This window comes from Ambystoma mexicanum, chromosome 5p (genome assembly GCF_040938575.1).
Source record: "Ambystoma mexicanum isolate Mex_15411 chromosome 5p, UKY_AmexF1_1, whole genome shotgun sequence".
Lineage (NCBI taxonomy): Eukaryota > Metazoa > Chordata > Amphibia > Caudata > Ambystomatidae > Ambystoma > Ambystoma mexicanum.
The window spans coordinates 22,469,420-22,487,863 of NC_090930.1; the positions used below are offsets into that span (position 1 = coordinate 22,469,420).

At 47.8% G+C, this 18,444-nt stretch overlaps 1 protein-coding gene across 3 annotated transcripts in view; it reads right to left on the reverse strand.

The window, feature by feature from the left end:
• Positions 1 to 18,444, reverse strand: part of OGT (O-linked N-acetylglucosamine (GlcNAc) transferase) — an 810,702-nt gene that overhangs the window by 428,072 nt on the left and 364,186 nt on the right. For all 3 annotated transcript variants that reach the window (XM_069612350.1, XM_069612349.1, XM_069612348.1), the window contains exon 10: positions 13,340 to 13,493. In XM_069612350.1, the coding sequence (XP_069468451.1) occupies positions 13,340 to 13,493 (154 nt within the window). The remainder of the gene's footprint in view (positions 1 to 13,339; positions 13,494 to 18,444) is intronic.

Genomic DNA, 18,444 nt, shown 5'->3' on the forward strand with positions numbered 1-18,444 from the left:
AAATCAGTCCCCGCGAAAGAAGACCACACCTCAACTAAATAAGAAGACTTTGAAAAATCAAAATCAGAGGAGTAGAGTGGAAGGAAATGCGATAAAAACAAAAAAACTCGCAACCACAAAGCTGCCGGCACCACTATTATCGTGCTCCTTAAAAACCTTCTTTACGCAACAGTTCAAACGAAAATTAACAGCGGACTCGGAGGTATCTGACGCAGAAATGTTAGAAGTGTTGCAAGAAACTATGCCAGGGTCGAAAGTAAGAAGAACAGTGGAAATCCCAACCAAGGTCGGAGGGTTGAATAAACATGAAACCCAAACTCAGATCAGTAACCTAGAGTCTCCAGGTACAGAGACTCAGTTGGACCAAGAAAACAATTCCCGGGACCCAATGATTAGAAAAAAAACAGCTGCAGAAGGGATCAACGGAGGGGAGTCAGAGGCGACTGAAGTACGCAGTATCCACAGCCACCCTGTGAAGGAAAAACAAAACCTATCCCAAACAAATAAAGAAAAAGACATACGGTTGGCGTGGACGCAACCCCACCAGACTGCAGGACTTCAAACCTCCCTAGAGACTGAAACAAGCAACGAAGCCATAAATCAAGACCTGAGAGCAACCGGGCAGAGCCAACAAGTAACAGATCAGGCTAACATCTCTCAAATGGACTGCCTGGGTCCTCAGACTCGGGAGACGCCAAAAAAAACAGAAAAACCACAGTCATCACAAAAAAATCGACGGTTAAGCGACATTGCCATGGCTATTCATAAGGATTCTGCAACCAAAAAACCGGACATGAGCACAATCATGTCGGCAATGTCTATTGTTCTAACACCTTTTTGCAAGCTATATGAAGCACTAAAAGAAGAAATCCAGGACAATACAGCAATGCTCTCTAATATGATAGCAAAAATGGCGCATGTAGAAAGCTATATAACAGCAGTAGAAGCACAAAAAAGTATTCAAGAGATCCTGTGGGAAAATAAAATCGAGACTCTAGAAAGGAAAATCGAACGGCTGGAGAAACAAAAAAATAACCCGCAAATAACACAAGATTTAAAAGGGGACAAGCATGTGGTAGACAAATTTAAAAAATTAGATTACGAGAGGAATGGCCTGGAGGTCATTACAGAGAAGAGCTCAGTAATTCCATCATCGACTCAAAATAAATCAGCTATACCGAGAGCTGCACATACATTCTCATCGGAGGCTAGAACAAAACCACCACATTTAGCCAAAAGTCAAAACAAAATAGAGATGAAAAAAGATGACATCCAAACTCTTGATGCCCAGTCCCCTCAGACGCCCTCAGATCGGAGATCACCTAGGACGGTGGAAGAATTCATCTTAGATTCAGCATTGATGAACATATCACAACATGACAAACAAATCCAAACTACCATGAAGTCACAGGAGTTAACAACTGCTACGATAGACAAGTTAATGAATGATGAAATAAGCAACAAAGAAGGAGAAAGATCGCTGAGTAATGATGAAGAAACGTGGGTGCTTGTGAAGCGAAGGGACAAATTGCCCGAAAAAAGAGATGTTAGCGATTATAACAGTAAAAGTCAGAAAGACAACAAAGCATCACCACAAAGAGTGAGGCGAAGAAGCAGAAGTACCCCGAGAGAACAAGCTCAAGCGAGGCGAAGAAACAGAAGTACCCCGAGAAAACAAGCTCAGGTGAGGGGAAATGGGAAAGCGACACCAGAAGAAAGAGGCAAAACCCGATTGTTCAAACTTGAGCAACAAGTCATCAAAGAAGACTTTTTAATTTTAAACAGGCCAACAGTTCTGCAGATCCTGAAAAAATCGAAAACGCTCAGGGACCTCAGAACAAAGGACCTAGACTTGGTCGAACCGTACCACAGGGGCAAGATAGCAAAAGCATTTTTACATGTAAAAGCGGAGAGTATAACGCACCTGGATAAATCAGTGTTTGAAGAGCTGAAAGATATGGGCTTCTACTTGAGAGAGCTAACATACCCACAGCGGGAAGAGCGAAGCAGAAATCCAACAAAAATGAACGACCAGAGCACACATTACCATTCAAAAACTGAAAGGCTATATTCTCATAAGCGATGGAACGAAAAGAGGGACATCAAGCACGTTCGTGAAGACCCAAAAGATAGCCGAAGAAATGGGCCGCTGAACTGGGAGGGACCCTCCAAGTGGGGAAACAGCAAAGCACGTTTGAGTAGCCTCCAAGAAAATAGTATTGACCCACAGGAACGGAGACCTACCAATAGAAGCAGAGAAAATGAGAAATCCACACAACAACTCAAACATTCCGGAGGAGAAATAATGGCTCAAAAGAGTTCACCTAAAACACAAGAATTAAGATCGCCGAGAGGTCCGTGGGATTGGTTTACATCCACCTGGTCAAAGAAATCACAAAAATAGCAACAAATAGGACGGAGTCTCGAGACTTTGTCGTCGGCCCCAATCCTAGAGGAACGGCCCGAACAAAACCACTACAAGGTAGGCTCATGGAACACCAGAGGGCATAATCATTTAACAGTACCGGGGGATGTAAATCTGGGTTCACTTGATATAATATGCCTTCAAGAGACGTGGCTACTTGAGAAACCCTCATTGGACGGATTCTGCTTGGAAACATCTGCTGCAATTAGAGGTCCTTTAGGAAGACCATCGTCTGGCTTGCTTACAGCCATCAAAAACGGATTAGGACTGGAACCTCCAAAGAAATGGAGTGAAGCATACGAAATGCTGGTGACCCTTTCCACATGGTCTCCCCCCATGGAAAAGGGAAATGGCACCACAAGAAACACCTTAGCAATTATAAATTGCTATTGGAACCCCCAGCGGACAACAACAAAGGCTTTCTGTGCAAGAATGGGTGCGACTATTGACCAGCTCTACGAAGATTTCGAGGATATCGAGATCATGATATGCGGCGACTTAAACGCCAATTGCAATGAAGAAATAGAGAGAACAGAAACAACTGCAACACAAGAACGGGGAAAAGCCTGGATGAAAGTAACAAGCGTTAGAGACTTACAAAACATAGCGACACTCTTCCCAAATCAACTGAATATCCCGACTTGGGAAAGGGGAGAATCAAAAGCAACCCTAGATTACATCTTTGTATCATCTGGACTGGCAGCGAATATAGTGAGCTTTAAAGTGCTGAAAACGAACAACAGCGACCATAACTTACTTATTTGTAAGTGGAATGGCCGAAGACCAACTAAAGTGGTATATAAAGCCACACTTGAAACAAATGTGCAACAAACCCGTCTACGTATAACGGAGGCAAATATTCAACAAATAAAATCAGCATGGGACAAAAAAATAAGAGCAAATCAACAAACAAAAACAATTGAGAAACCGGATTATCTACCACTTCTAATACCATACCGGAAACCAATAGTCGCTAGAAAGAAGCCTGTACCACAGGCCGCCCACGCATACAACAAAGAACTTGTAGAACAAAGGAAACTAGGGCGGCAACTAAAAAGAAAGGCAAAAAAAACAAATCAGGCACAAGACTGGCTAAACTGGAAATTGGAAGCAAAAAGATACACTGCCTGGAGAAAACAAACAAAAGCAACACAATACCAGTTGGACGCAGAAGAAATGATGAAAAAATTGATCACCAATAAATCCAGCGACTTCTGGTTTTTAATTAAAAAAAGTAACACATCATACAACGTAACACCTACAAATGCAGTATCAGAAGTAAAATGGATGGAGTACATTTCGAATGAATTTGAGGAACCTCAGAAACTGACAAAAGTTCAGAAATCTGTAACAAACACGACTTGGGTGTCGGTAGCCAATGTGGAGGACATTGAAAAAAAAATAAGAAGCTTGAAATCATCTAGAGCACCCGGCCCGGACGGATTGACAAACACTATCCTAAAAGAATTCCCTAAAGACTGGGCAAAAGTGATTGGAAAGATTTTCGAGATCTGTGAACAATCCCATCAAATTCCAGATACTTGGCTAAAAGCAGTCATCGTCCCAATCTACAAGAAAGGTAGTCGGGAGGACCCCGCTAATTATAGACCGATTGCTTTATTAGACATTCTGGGAAAGATCTTTTCATCCCTCATCCTGGACCATCTGAGGATATGGGAAAGGTCATCAAAATCGAAAGACATATTACAAACAGGTTTCCAGAAAAACGGAACGACAGCAATCAACATTCTGATAATAAACATTTTCAAAGCAAAAATCAAAGAAGGAGCACCAAAAATATATCTGGCCTTTGTGGACATGTCAAAAGCATTTGACAAAGTGGACAGAAACATGCTTTGGGGAAAATTGAATAAGTGGGGATGCCCAAGATCACTGTTAGATCCACTAATCGCCCTGCACTCAAATACAACGGTAAGAGTGAAATTAAACCAACAGGGAATTCTCTCGGAGGAAATTCAAGTAAAAAGAGGCGTAAAACAGGGTTGTCCTCTTGCGCCCGCACTTTTTATCGCCTTTCTGGGAGATTTGCAATACTCGGAAAATGAGATCAGAACGTTCCCTCCGAAACTAGGGAAAACTCATATTCCCCGTCTCCTATACGCGGACGACGTGATTCTTATCGACCAGACCAAAGTGGGTTTGCAACGGAAATTAACAAACTTGAAAAAATACACAGATGAAAACCTGCTGGAGATAAATAGAAATAAAACAAAAATCATGATCCTTGAGAAACAAAGAAAGAACCCAACAACCAAGGAGGCATGGTATCTGGATGACATAAAAATTGAAAAAGTAAAAAATATCAGATATCTAGGGTTTGAAATAGACAATACAACAACAGACAAAGCTATGCAAACAGTACTCTGGGACAAAGTGAAGACCTTAACAGCGCAAATGAGAACAATAGACAAGAAATTTGGCAAATTCACCTTAACTCCGGCAATCAACTTCTATAAAATGAAAGTAGTGCCCTCGCTAACAAGCGGTATGGAAGCCTCTCTCTGTATTCCGGAGAACATTTGGAATAAGATAGAAGGTATGATCTGGAGATCTGTTTTGGGATTGCCCAAATCAACGGCAATTGCGGCCATTAGAAGGGAACTTGGGCTAACGTCCTTGGCTTCGATAGTCGACGTTAGCGCAATGAGGTTATTCAGAAAAATCATTCTGGCAGACTCCCTCCCAATCTACGCTGTAGTTAAAGAAGAAATGTTAAACGGGAATTGCATGATATTTAAAAATTGGGCCGAAACTAGAAAAGAAAGACTGTCGCAAATAATGTGCACGGAAACAGATTTAAAAGAAAATCCAGACAAAATCAAGCGGAAAATGCAGGAAATGGACTGGATTAAAACAATAGAAATAGCAGCAGACAACAAACTGCTACAGCATCTTCCACCTACATGCAATAAATTAAAGGTACCTATAAAATACGTCAGCAAATTTCCAGAAAGGAAAAAAAGACATTTGTTTATGAAAGCGAGACTAAATACACTTCACACAAAGCAAATACTTGCCATCCGAGGTTTGGTGGAAAACCAAGCATGCAGGTTATGTAAAAATGTGGACACCGTGGAAACGATTAGGCACCTGGTTTTAAACTGTCCATACACCAAACAGAACAGAATCACTTATCTATCTCCGCTGATTACTAATCCTTGGATGTTCGAAGAGGATAACTTATGGAACAGATTGATCTCAGGGGAAGCTACGCGGTGGACAATGGCCATAACAAACCTAATCGAGTTGGCTTTCAAACAGATAAATGAAATTCCACTTATCGAAGACGCCTTATTAATACAAACCTAAAGAGTATCGGAACAATGACATTGGAAACGTATCTATTGGTTATAAAAAGATGTACCTCGATCTGTTGAAAGCCAACTTTCCGGAGAATCTTGAAGAGTTAAATGCGTAGATCTTTTTGATAAAATTACAGGTCTCGGCCTGAAATATAAATCAAGTAAATAAAAAAAAAAAAAAAAAAAAAAAAAATAGAAGTCTTGGAGATTAGTATCCTTGATTTATAGGGAACTAACGAGCTACTGACCATTTGATCTCTTTAGAGTGAGTTTTCACCCAAAATGTTGCACATTATTAAATTTTGTATAGGCAGGTGATGTAAGGGTGAACAGGTTAGAGGTGATTTACATATGAGAATTGTTTTATCTGAAATTTTTGTAAAAAGGTTTATGTATTTTTGCAAATTTTAATCCAATTATGTGGTGTTTATGAAATTAAAATTATGATCTATGAATTATGTTTGTGACTAAGTGCCTATTTGTTAAAAGCACTTGGCTGGTTTTGACCTGTGGGATATGGAACAAGTTACTTACCTGTAACTGTTGTTCTCCAGCATGGGTCTGGCATGGATTCACATGCTCATGAATATTCCCCGTCGTCAGGCTGGGAATCCTCGGTAAAGAAAAAACCAGTATCAGTTTCGTTTCTGATCTGTCTTTCGTAGTAATAACCAATCACTGGTCTCTGCGTCATACTGACCACAGCCAATGACTGCCCTCTACCTAAGCACCGCCTCTGGCAGCCATCTTCAGATTTGGAAGCACGTGAAGTGGCAGTATGACCAAGTGAAGAGCCGCAGAGGGGTAGGCGGGAGGGTTCGCATGTGAATCCATGCCAGACCCATGCTGGAGAACAACAGTTACAGGTAAGTAACTTGTTCCTTCTCCAGCATGGGGTCTGGCATGGATTCACATGCTCATGAATAAAGAATACATAGCAGTACACACATGCACAACCACGGGAGGTGGCAAAGGCTCAACATTAAGCATCACATAAACTCAACATTAAGCATCTTACCTCCTCACCAGGCTCACCTCAGGCGAACAGGTTGCGCAGCACTGCTTGGCCGACCCTGGACTCCTCCCTGGAATCCCGGTCGACGCAGTAGAATTTCGTGAAGGTGTGCGTCGACCTCCACGTAGCAGCCCTGCATATGTCCAGCAGGGGCACACCAGATAGGAACGCCGTGGTAGCTGCGATCGCTCTGGTGGAATGGGCTCTCGGACGGCCAGGCAGCGGTCGGTTTGCCAACCGATGACAGTACATGATACAGCCGGAGAGCCATCTGGAAATGGAAGCTTTCGAGAGAGCCTTCCCCTGATTGACAGGTCCAAAGTTCACAAAGAGTTGTGACGTCTTCCGAAAACACTTCGTGCGGTCTACGTAGAACTTCAGCGCTCTAGCCACATCCAGCGAGTGCAAAGTCCTCTCAGCCGGCGACGAAGGCGACGGGAAGAACACAGGCAACACCAAGGGTTCGTTGAGATGGAAGTCCGACGGCACCTTGGGCATGAAGGAGGGGTGCGTCCTGAGCACTACCCTCGTGTCGTGGAAAGTCAAGTACGGGGCCTTGCAGGAAAGGGCCTGGATCTCTCCCACTCGTCGTGCGGAGGTGATGGCCACAAGAAAAGCTGTTTTCCACGATAGAAACTTCAACGGGGCAGAGTGCAGAGGCTCGAACGGAGGTCCCATGAGCTTGGTCAGCACCACGTTGAGCTCCCACGCCGGGGCCGGAGCCTTCACCGGCGGGAACGATCTGAACAGTCCCTTCATGAACTCTTTCACCAGACGATGAGACCACAAGGACGTCCGCCCCGTGGTTCTGGTGTATCGGGAGATCGCAGCAAGATGAATCTTGATGGACGCGTGTGCCAGACCAGCTTTGGCCAGCGTCAGCAGGTACGGCAGTACTTGGGGAGCCGTAATCCGTAGAGGGTTAATCTTCTGTGCGTGGCACCAGACAGAGAACCTCTTCCATTTGTGTCCGTAGCATTTAAGAGTCGAGGACGCCCTGGCCTTTGCAAGAACCTCTCTGCAATCGGCCGGTATGTCGTATCCTCCAAACTCTAGCGCTGCAGGAGCCAGGCCTGCAAGTTCAGCGACTTCGGGTCGTGGTGGAGGATGGCGCCTCCTTCCCTGGAGAGTAGATGCGCGTCCGCCGGCAGCTTGATCGGCGGGGACGCTGACAAGTCCAGAAGGTCCGGGAACCATATCTGCCTCGGCCACGCAGGTGCGACGAGGATCATCCTGCACCGTGACCTCTTGAGCTGGTTGACGAGCCGGATTAGCAGAGGCAAGGGAGGGAACGCGTAGAGGAACAGGCCCTCCCAGGGGAACGAGAAAGCATCGCCCATGCTCCTCGTCTGGGGAAACCTGCTGGCGAACCTCCGGCACTTGGTGTTCGTCGCCGTCGCGAACAGGTCGATCTGGGGTGTGCCCCACCGTCGGAAGAGGCGATCCACCAGATCCTGCCGTAGTTCCCACTCGTGGCACGAGCGCAGCTCCCTGCTGAGTGAGTCGGCGATGGTGTTTTTTATCCCTGCCAGATGAAACGGCACCAGAAAAATCCCTTGGGCGACGGCCCAATGCCACAGGTCCTGCGCCTCCTTGGACAGCGCTGGGGACCTGGTTCCGCCCTGTTTCCTGATGTAAAACATGGTGGTGGTGTTGTCGGTGAAGATCCTCACCACCTTGCCCTTGAGGGACGGAAGGAAGGACCTGAGGGCCCAAAACACTGCACGGAGCTCCAGGACGTTGATATGCAGGGACTTCTCCGTCGGGAGCCAGAGTCCCCTCGCGTGCAGATTTTCGGTGTGCGCTCCCCACCCTTCCAGGGAGGCATCCGTGGTCACAGTCTCCTGGTGGGCTGGGGTCTGGAAGTCCATGCCCGCCGTCAAATGCGCGCGGGTGCCCCACCACCGTATCGCTCGTCGGAAACTCTCGTCGAGCTTGATCCTTTCCTCGAAGCTGCCCGTCGTCTGGATCCAGCGCGCATCCAGGAATTCTTGCAACGGGCGCATCCGGAGCCTGCACATGGGAATGAGGTAGATGCAGGAAGACATCATCCCGAGGAGGGACTTGATGGACCTCACCTTGGCCGCGTCGGCCACCAACATCCGTTGCACCTTGCCCAAGATGGTCCTGGTCCTCTCCTCCGACGGGGAGGCCAGAAGGGACACTGTCGAGCCTCGCTCCCAGAAACAGTGCGACTTGCGCGGGCACCAGGTGGGATTTGGCGTAGTTCACGGAGAATCCCAGGTCCGTGAGGAGTTGGACGGTCCTTGCCGTGTGGACCACGGCGAGCTCCCTCGTCTTGGCGCGGATGAGCCAGTCGTCCAGGTAGGGGTAGACGTGAATCCCCTCGCGGCGCAGCTGCGCCGCCACCGGTGCGAGGCACTTGGTGAATACCCTGGGTGCCGACCGTAGTCCGAAGGGAAGGGCTTTGAACTGGTAATGACGCCCCTGGACCACGAATCTGAGGAATTTTCGGTGCCCCTTTAGGATGGGAATGTGGAAGTAGGCATCCTCCAAATCCAACGACGATAGGAAGTCTCCTTCCTCCAGCTGACCCAGGACGTGCTGGAGGGTGACCATCCGGAACTTCTGCGCCTTGATGAACTTGTTCAGACGTCTCAGGTCTAGGATGGGGCGCCATCCTCCCGTCTTCTTCTTCACGAGGAAGTATCGCGAGTAGACTCCGGAGCCCCGAAGCCTCTTTGGGACGAGTTCGATGGCGCCCTTTCTGAGCATCGCCTTTACCTCCAGGAGAAGTTGAGGGACGTGAAGTTCTTTCCTGGCCACGGGGGGGACGCGCGGGCACCTTCTTTGAAACTCGAGCACGTGGCCCCGGGCCAGGGCGTCCAGCACCCAACGGTCGGTGGAGATGGACTCCCACACGCTGACGAAGCCCGCCAGCCGGCCTCCCACCGGGGTGCTTCGGTGGGGGCCCGACCCCACGGCCGGTTCAATCCTGCTTGGACGCGGCCTTGCCGCCTTGACCTCCTTGGCGACGACGGCGGGGTCCGCTAGACTTGCCTCGTCCTCTGTAGGCCTCTTGCGACGACGAGCGGGCCGCTTGACGGTAGGAAGCGAAACCGCCGCCGGAACCTTTGGAGGCGCCCTTGCCTCCGCCGCTCCGAAAGGGCGTTCGTCGTTGCTGCAGGACTCCAAGGGCCCTGGCCGTCTCAGTATCCGCCTTGATGGCCTGAAGGGAATCGTCCACTGTCTTCCCAAACAGGTTGTTCCCGTCGAAGGGCATGTCCAGGACTCTGGTCTGGACGTCCTGCCGAAAGTCTGTAGCTTTGAGCCATCCACGACGTCGAAGGCAAACGCCGTTGCCCAGCTGGCGGAACCCAGTGTCGGCGATGTCCGTCGCCACGGTGATGGCGTGGTCCGACGCCACCTCACCTTCCTGCAGGATCTCAAGGGCCTCCGCCCTCTTGTCGTCCGGCAGAAAATCCAGCAGGGGAGCTATCTTGTACCAGAGCTCCCTGTCGTAGCGGGCCACGATAGCCAAGGCGTTGGCCGCTTTAATCGTCGTCGCTGCCGACGAGATGACTCTACGTCCCATAGCATCCAATTTCTTTCCCTCGCCGTCCGGCGGGGAAGTTGATGTGGAGGCCGCACCCCCCCCCCGCTTTCTTCCTGGCTGGCGCGGAGACGACGGAGTCCGGGGTAGGCTGCGCCCGGAGGCATAGGGGGGGGCCGTGTCCGGGACCCGGTACTTTTTCTCGTACCGGTCTCTTCTAGCTGGCGTCGTGGAAGGGTTCTTGAGGAGGGAAAGGCCCTCATCCCAAATGTCGTCCAACAGAGGCACTGCGAGGACCGTCTTCCTCTTGGCCTCGCGCCGCTGATAAAGGAAGCCTTCCTTTTTCTTCTCCTCAGGGCAGAGTTGGAAAAGCTCGGAAGCCCTGGAGATCATGGAGTGGAAAGATCCGATCTCGTCGGGCGGAGAAGCCCTGGTGGGAGGCGATGACGGAAAATCCTCGTCGTATGCCTCGTCGTCCGTACCCGTCGCTGCCGTGTCAGTCCCCGTATCATCCCCTCGGGTGGACGGGGAGGAGGGCTGGACGGGGCGCGACGGTTGAAAAGGAGGTGGTGGATGGATCCTTCTTTTCTTGGTGGGGGGAACACCAGAAGGTCCCGGTTCTGGATCCCCCGACGGGAGAGGTTCCTCCGTCGGTAACGGTAGCCTCGTCCTTATCTCGGAGCATAAGGACTGTATGGCCAACAAAATGGCCGCCGAGTTGTCTTGCGGCGCTGGCAGAGGGGAATCCGACGGGCGAGCAGGGGCCCCGTCGGTATCCTCGACGATGTCGTCGTCGTCACCTGCGTCGGGGTCCATTCCGACGGGCTGGCCTTCTTCCACGCCTAGGCCGTGGCTTAAGACCTCGATCAGCTCCTCTTCTGAGGTTGAGGCCGAATCTACGACGACGCCCTGCCCCCCCTTCTTCCCCACGGAGGGTTTCACGGGGGTCCTATCGATGGGCACAAAGGAAGACTCCCTCCGGAGGCAGGGAGATTCTGGGCCCTGAGGTCGCCACCACTGGTGTAGCCACCACAGGCTGAGCCAGGGCCGCCGCGACCGTTTCGATAGAGGGCTTGGTCGGATGGATCAAGGCCTTCACCACCTTAGGTGCGCTCACCGCCTTATCCTTGAGGGAGGGGGCACTGCCACGCTCCTCCTCTGCCTTAGAGCTCGACCGGGGCCTCTCCAGGAGCTTCGCCGGGTGCTCGGCCTTCCTCTTACCCGACCCAGAGCGTTGGCTCGTGGTTGATGGTGCCGGGGAGGGTGCGCCCTGCCTGGCGCCCATAGAGCCCGACCGTTCGGCGCTCCCGGTGCCAGCGGACTCGCGGTGCTTGGCCTTATGTTGGGCCCCCGTCGCCGGGGCGCCCTTAAAGGTCTTAGAAGACCGCTCGGATTTCTTCTTCTTCTCGCCAGACGGGCTCTTACCCTCCAGCCAGTTGGCGAGACGTTGATGGCGGTCCTTCATGGTCCGTTCCGACATGTTGCCGCAAAACGCACAGTCCTTCTCCACGTGCGTCTTGTCCTCATGAAGGCAGTAAAGGCAGAAAGAGTGTTCGTCCTCCTTGAAGACGTTCTGCAGCTGGCATCCAGGGCAGACCCTGAACAGCTTTCCGGGCGTCGAGCTTCCCTTCTCCTGGGCCATCTCCGAGACCGGGCCTGAGAAGCTTCTGGAGTCCTCCGAAGTGTAGCTCGACGAAATCTTCACCCTTGAGGGGCACAGATGAATCCGACACGGGTCCCCGTTGATCGGATGTAGGATCGGTGGAGCTTGAGGCTCTTTTGACCGAAAGAATCGAAGTTTTTTGTGAAAAAGCGCGAAAAATAGCACTAACGCTCGAGAGCAATAGCACGAGGATCCCAACACATGAACGTGCGGTAAAAATCTGAAGATGGCTGCCAGAGGCGGTGCTTAGGTAGAGGGCAGTCATTGGCTGTGGTCAGTATGACGCAGAGACCAGTGATTGGTTATTACTACGAAAGACAGATCAGAAACGAAACTGATACTGGTTTTTTCTTTACCGAGGATTCCCAGCCTGACGACGGGGAATATTCATGAGCATGTGAATCCATGTCAGACCCCATGCTGGAGAAAGGAGGTAGTAACAGAGTGACGTGGTTTGACCTTTTGTGTTAGGATTGTCCCGAATTCGTATTCAGGAACCTGGTCACCACGTCATTAAATTGGTTCCTAGTCTCTAGATAGTGTTGGTAGAATAGGCTTGTACACCTCGTATCAGGAATATGCCCAGATCCGAAGGAAGTGGGGAACTTGTCCTAGATACCTTATACAGTATCCATCTGCATCAGGACGCAATTTATACCTCCGCTTTAGGTTGAACCAATTTCATACGAATGAAAGGTTAACCCAATGGGGAAGATGTAATGAACTATCACAACTAGGCATTTGTAGATTTTGTCAAAAGGATAATATGATTGAATCTCTACAACACTTGGTTATCTTTTGTGACTATTTTGAGATCTTGCGACTACGTATTCTTGGGGCTTATTTTAATCCCTCCTCTCAGTTGGCGAGAATGACCCTTTGGTCTAGGTGTATGTTGTGCAATAGCACCAAAATGACTATGGAATTGACTATGCTGCTGTGTGAAATTGATAATAAACTGAAGGATCTCAATTCTTTATGTATATAGCTTAAAACCAACGACAATTAAGGTCCAAGATGATGTTAGGACTTGGCTATTTGTATTTTATTTCAGTTATGTTTTAGATGATTGTATTACATATGAAGGAAATGTTAACTACACATGAATTGAAGCAAAGGAAATGTGCTTGTGTGAAAGAAAAAAAAATGAAAAGAAAAATTTGTATTTTTTAATTTTTGTAATTATAATATGTATTCGCAATTTTTGTAAATTGTAAAGGTTTGTAATTTTACCAAACACTAAAAAAAAAGAAGGAGAAACTCTTTTTAGAGGGAGCTTTTTACGACCCAACTGCAGATGCAGGTGTTCCCCCAACCAATTGTGAAGGCGTGAGAGCAGGACAAATAAATATTGCAATGATGGATTATGAGCCCAGGATAAACAAAGACACACGCCTACCTTGTGAATGGAGGCCAGGTTACTATGGGCATCTGCAAAAGCTGGATTGATCTGGATGGCACGAGTGTAGCATTGCAGGGCTCCCTGAACATCCTGCATCTCCTTTAGTGTGTTTCCCATGTTAGAATAGGCATCAGCAAATGTGGGGCTAATTCTGAAACAAAACAAAATTTTAGAACTACATTCATCCTCTAAATGCTTTTTATCACCTGGCACAAATTAGAAGACACTAGCAACGTTTAACAAAATTGCATCGAACAACAAAAACTGCCATAGTGAAGAGGCCTTTTCTTCAGATGGCCCGTCTGTACTGACCAGTTTCATCTACCTGACCTCAACACTTGTACAGATTAGTCTGCCTCCTCTTTCTTGCAAGATCCATATTATACTAGTATGAAAGGAATCTATATTAGTCTACCTTAATAAAAAAGCTAACATGACTTTGCAGGTGGATACAGTACCAGTTAAGCGGAAACACCTTTTAATATTCAACCAAGTGCTGTCATCACCAATTCATCCCTCAGGAACAACGGTATCCCTTGTGTAAAAATCTGCCCATATATCATGGCAACATGCTGCCTACCTAAAAGGGATTGAGCACTACTTAAACCATTTAAACAAAAATACATACACAAAAGTGGGCTTTTTAAGCCCTTGTCTACCTCACATTGACCCATAAATGTTGTGACAAAATACAATTATAAAATCCAATACATTCAGGAGGGGAATCATTTGATCTTTTCATCTACCCACACTTGTGCGAGTATAGACATGCAGTGCTAACACTCAATTTGGTTTACAGGCTCTTAATATTTCCATGCATCTGTTGGGCAAATTAAGGAGCCAAGCAGCTAAGTTGGTCGTGGTTAGGACTGATCTATACTCTAGCCAGGTGGACAGATGTATTGAAGGCCAACCTATATTGTGACGGGACGACTTTGGGAAGCTATAGCCAAACCAGTTCAGGTAGCAGTGACAAGAGGTCTAGGTTAAGTCTCAAGAGGTGGAGAGCTTGTAAAGGGTCCACAGTGCGTACACACAATGGAAATCACAAATTACACTTTAACAGTATGTATAAAAATACTGTTATTTATTTATAGCTAAATATGAAAAATGACTACTAAAGGGTAGAAATATCAAACACTAATAATAGATTACATATATACAGTAGAGTAGGGCATAATACAAATGAAACCCCTGTAAAAGTATGTTAAGATTGGTTAATTCACTACAGGTCCACAGAGAATTAACCCCAACTTCAAAAGTCCTTCACTAAGTCGGCTGGGGCCTTATGCCCAAAAGTACAAGAAACGTTGCGATACAGTGTGATGCAGGCAAAAATAAGGCATAGTCTCTGGTGTCCAAAGCTAAAGTATAGAAAATATTTTATAAAAAAGTTGGGAAAACTTTTAGAGTTAGTTTAGGGGTAGGTAAGAACAACTAACTCAGCCCCTACTTCGATTCTTGGCAGGACTTGGTAGGTCGATGAAAGAAGGTCTGAGGTATCTTTTCACGCCGTCTGCCTCAATCCTCGATTTGCAGGTTCACGCAGATAACCTGTCAGTGTATTTCACTGGTGCCAGGACTCTTGGATGAAGAATGCAGAAAAACACAATGCAGGGTCCCTCTCAGAGCTGGACTCGACTCAGGTAAGCAGTTTCGGACTGTGGTCACTGCAGCACCGTGACACAAAGGGACTCACTTGTCGCAGTCAGACTTTCCCTCCCATCTTGGGTCCCCTTGACGCGGACATTTCGCTGAGGTAAATCTTGTAGGACAAGGTGAGGATCCCCAAGTTCCAGGCCTCAACGTGGAACGGCGATGTCAGCAGCACAGTAAATCCAAACAGAGCTCATCAGCCACAGGACGGACCCAGGACACTTCAGACAGCTCTTCTTTGCATGGTAGCATGCAGACGTCAGGAATGGATGTTCTGTGCACTCCCAAGGATCGTAGCTCCCTCGAGGGACTGCTGAAGATTATTAGCAAGTCAGAGCTCCTTGGTTGCTAGGCCTCCTTCAGTCAGGTCTCTGGTCTCTTCACGGTCTCACAGCTGGACAGGAGTCTTGGCTCCTTCAGGATTTATGATGAGTGGGTGCATGGGTACCCTCCTCTTATCCTAAAAGCCAGGTAAGAGCCGAAACTTCCACTAGCCAATAGAAGAACTAGACCCACACACACACACACACTCCAGTAGTGGCCAATCAGGACCACTGGCGGGAACACATGCATACAACTCAGACACAACGAAACCAGTTTGTGGATTGGGGCAAGACAGTCCCAGCCAAAATCCTGCCAGCAAACACACAGACCTCCAGTAGCCCACCAAAAGCTTTGGCTTTCCCGGGCACTGGAAGTCCATATAAGATTTTTTCTGGCCCATTAGGACAAGCGAAATACCTTGTGGCATGGCCATGTTTGGTCACTAGCCACAGTTAGGAGCAAACCGCTGTGGCTAAAATGAAAAGCACCAAACAAATGGATAAAAAAGAAAAACACTGCTGCCACCAGCTTGTCCATTTAACAGACCTACAGTAACTACAAATTCTTTGAGTGTTAGTCTAGGGCAAAAACAAAAAGCGTACCCCATTGTACTGCATTGTAAGATGCCTTGTACAACGATAAAAGTGTACCACAAGTGATAAGTTACCAAAAGTAGTAACTCAACTAGACTAAGGGTGTTGTCTGTACTCCTGCTCTCTATATGACAGAGGAGAGGCACATAGGACCCCAGCCAAGATTCTCTATTCGGTAGCTATGGACGAGCAATCAAGGCCTAGCTTCTCAGGAGGTGATGCAGGCTGGTTCTTAAGTACAGTGTAGTCCCCAAGCACCCACAAGGAATGTCCACACACTGTATTAGTGAAAACACAGTCTTAATATAATTAAGGTTCAAGGTTATATACACAATCGAAATAACACACTTTGTGCTCAGTTAATCTACAATGGCAAATATATACAGTTCTAAGTGGTACCACAATTATTATCAGATTTCAGTAAAGTGCATCAACTGTACTCTGGTCAAATGTCTCACAAATCAATTAATAAAGGTAACCAACAATAGACATAGGAGGAAAGCAGTTGGTTAGAACAATTGGCCCCTACCACTAGACAGTTGTGTGGAGATCTCTCCCCCTCCCCCCCCAACCTGGGCAACCTCTAAAATAAAGATATACTACAAGCCCAGTCCATATATTGTTCAATGAGTCTTATTTCTCAATACAACAATATGCTTGGTGGGATAAGGCGGTCGGCAATGCGGACGAGCACGTCCGGGAATCAAATGGCTTAATAAATGAAGCGTTGCGGTTTCCGGTTGACGACGGCACGGCGTCAAGCAGTCCCTGGTTCTGGGCAACTAACTTCGACGGGCCTCCAGCAGTTAAATCAAACCTGCAAACCCTGGTTGACGACGGTGGCCGGCTGTCCGGTGCTTCTCATTGTTTCTCGTTGGCGGTCGCCCGTCTCCGGCTGACAGTCTTTTGTAGGCTGAGCGTAGGTTAGCAGTGCACAATGGTCCCTCGTAGCTCAGGAAGAGGGCACCTAACCAGGTCCTCTCTGGATCAGATCTTGAAAGAGAGAGCAGCTTTCAGATCGATGAAGTAGAGCAACCGCAATACTTCTCTTCCAGCAGGGCTTCAAGGTTAAGCTTCTGTCAGTTTCAACACCAGCTTCTGAACTATTTCTAGCAGTGAGAGGCCCCCAGATATACTGTTGATTTCCAATTCATTTTGCTGGGTCACACAGGCAACCAATCACTCAGAAGTGCATTCAGGTAGTCAATCAGGCGCACGGTGCATTCAGGCATTCTTCTCCATCCAGACACTCGCAACACAGAATGTGGATTCGGACAAGTACCCAGCCATTCAATACTACACACTGCATTCACACCAGCATCGGCAGGGCTGTCTCAATCATTGAGGCAAACACCAGATACTAGACATCCACAACACAGAATGCGTATTCGTCACTTACTCCATTCACCCAGGTCCCACCCAATGGCGTACCCACAACATCCGGTCGTTGGGAAGGCTCCCGCCAGTCTGGTTGGCACTTCCCCACTCTACCATATATGAAACTTCCACCCAACAGCCAGTCAGGGGGAAGGGACAGAGTCAGGGCTTCCCGGGACTTCGGGAAAACCAAGGAAACAGGCGATTGAAGGCAAGGGGTAACGGGGGCCATCTGGTTTCCATCAGGAATCAACTAATTCCAATGGCAGGGCCTGGGTATCCCAAAATGGAGGATACTCAGAACATCTGTCAAATTCAGCATGGAGCTGCCACCAGCCCATACCTTGCTCTGTGGACCACACACAGGTGCCCAAAAACATGCACTAAGTGCACAGGATTGTCCCCCGGCCCATGGGTGCCATAAGGGTATCCCATGGGTCTGTACACCAAACCAAAAGAGCTGCACCGTTTTGAGCCCCACATGAACTCCTGCGCGGAAAACACGACAGAACACATGATAAAAAGCAGTAAAGGACAAGGATACGGAGGCCCTGTCCCTGCGATGCATTTCCAGCATCACAGTCCGGATCAAGATTAAAAGCAAAAGGTTTGGGGTTACATAAAAATGAAAGGAAAGGTGCAGTAAGGAGAAATCTTTTCCAACAGTCGGCTGAGGGTGGGGATGTAGGGTTAAACCTTGTTATGGCAGTTTTTATCATTATTATTATTAAACCTTGTTATGACAGTTCTTCTGAAGTCCAACTAAGGGCTCAGTAAAGCCATTCAACTGAGGCAGTACAACACTCCACTCTTAGTATAAGGCTGTACCACCTGAGTTCATGGTAGCGTAGACAGAGCAGCCAGGCTCAACCTAAGACGGAGAGAGGGCTGTAGAATCAGTACAATTGAAATTGTAATATGAATGGTCCAGAGAAACACTGAAACACTATGCATTGTAATAATAAAGGATTTATTTAAATACATGTAGGCACAGATAAATCTAGAGGTAAAGAAGTACCATCACACATTAGATGTAATCAAAATTATCAAAACACTATGCTTTAAGTTACCCAGACCAAAGCATAAACCTTAATACGAAAACACCCAACAGTAGTTATAGGGAAGTCAAACCTTTTCATACATTCAGTATAG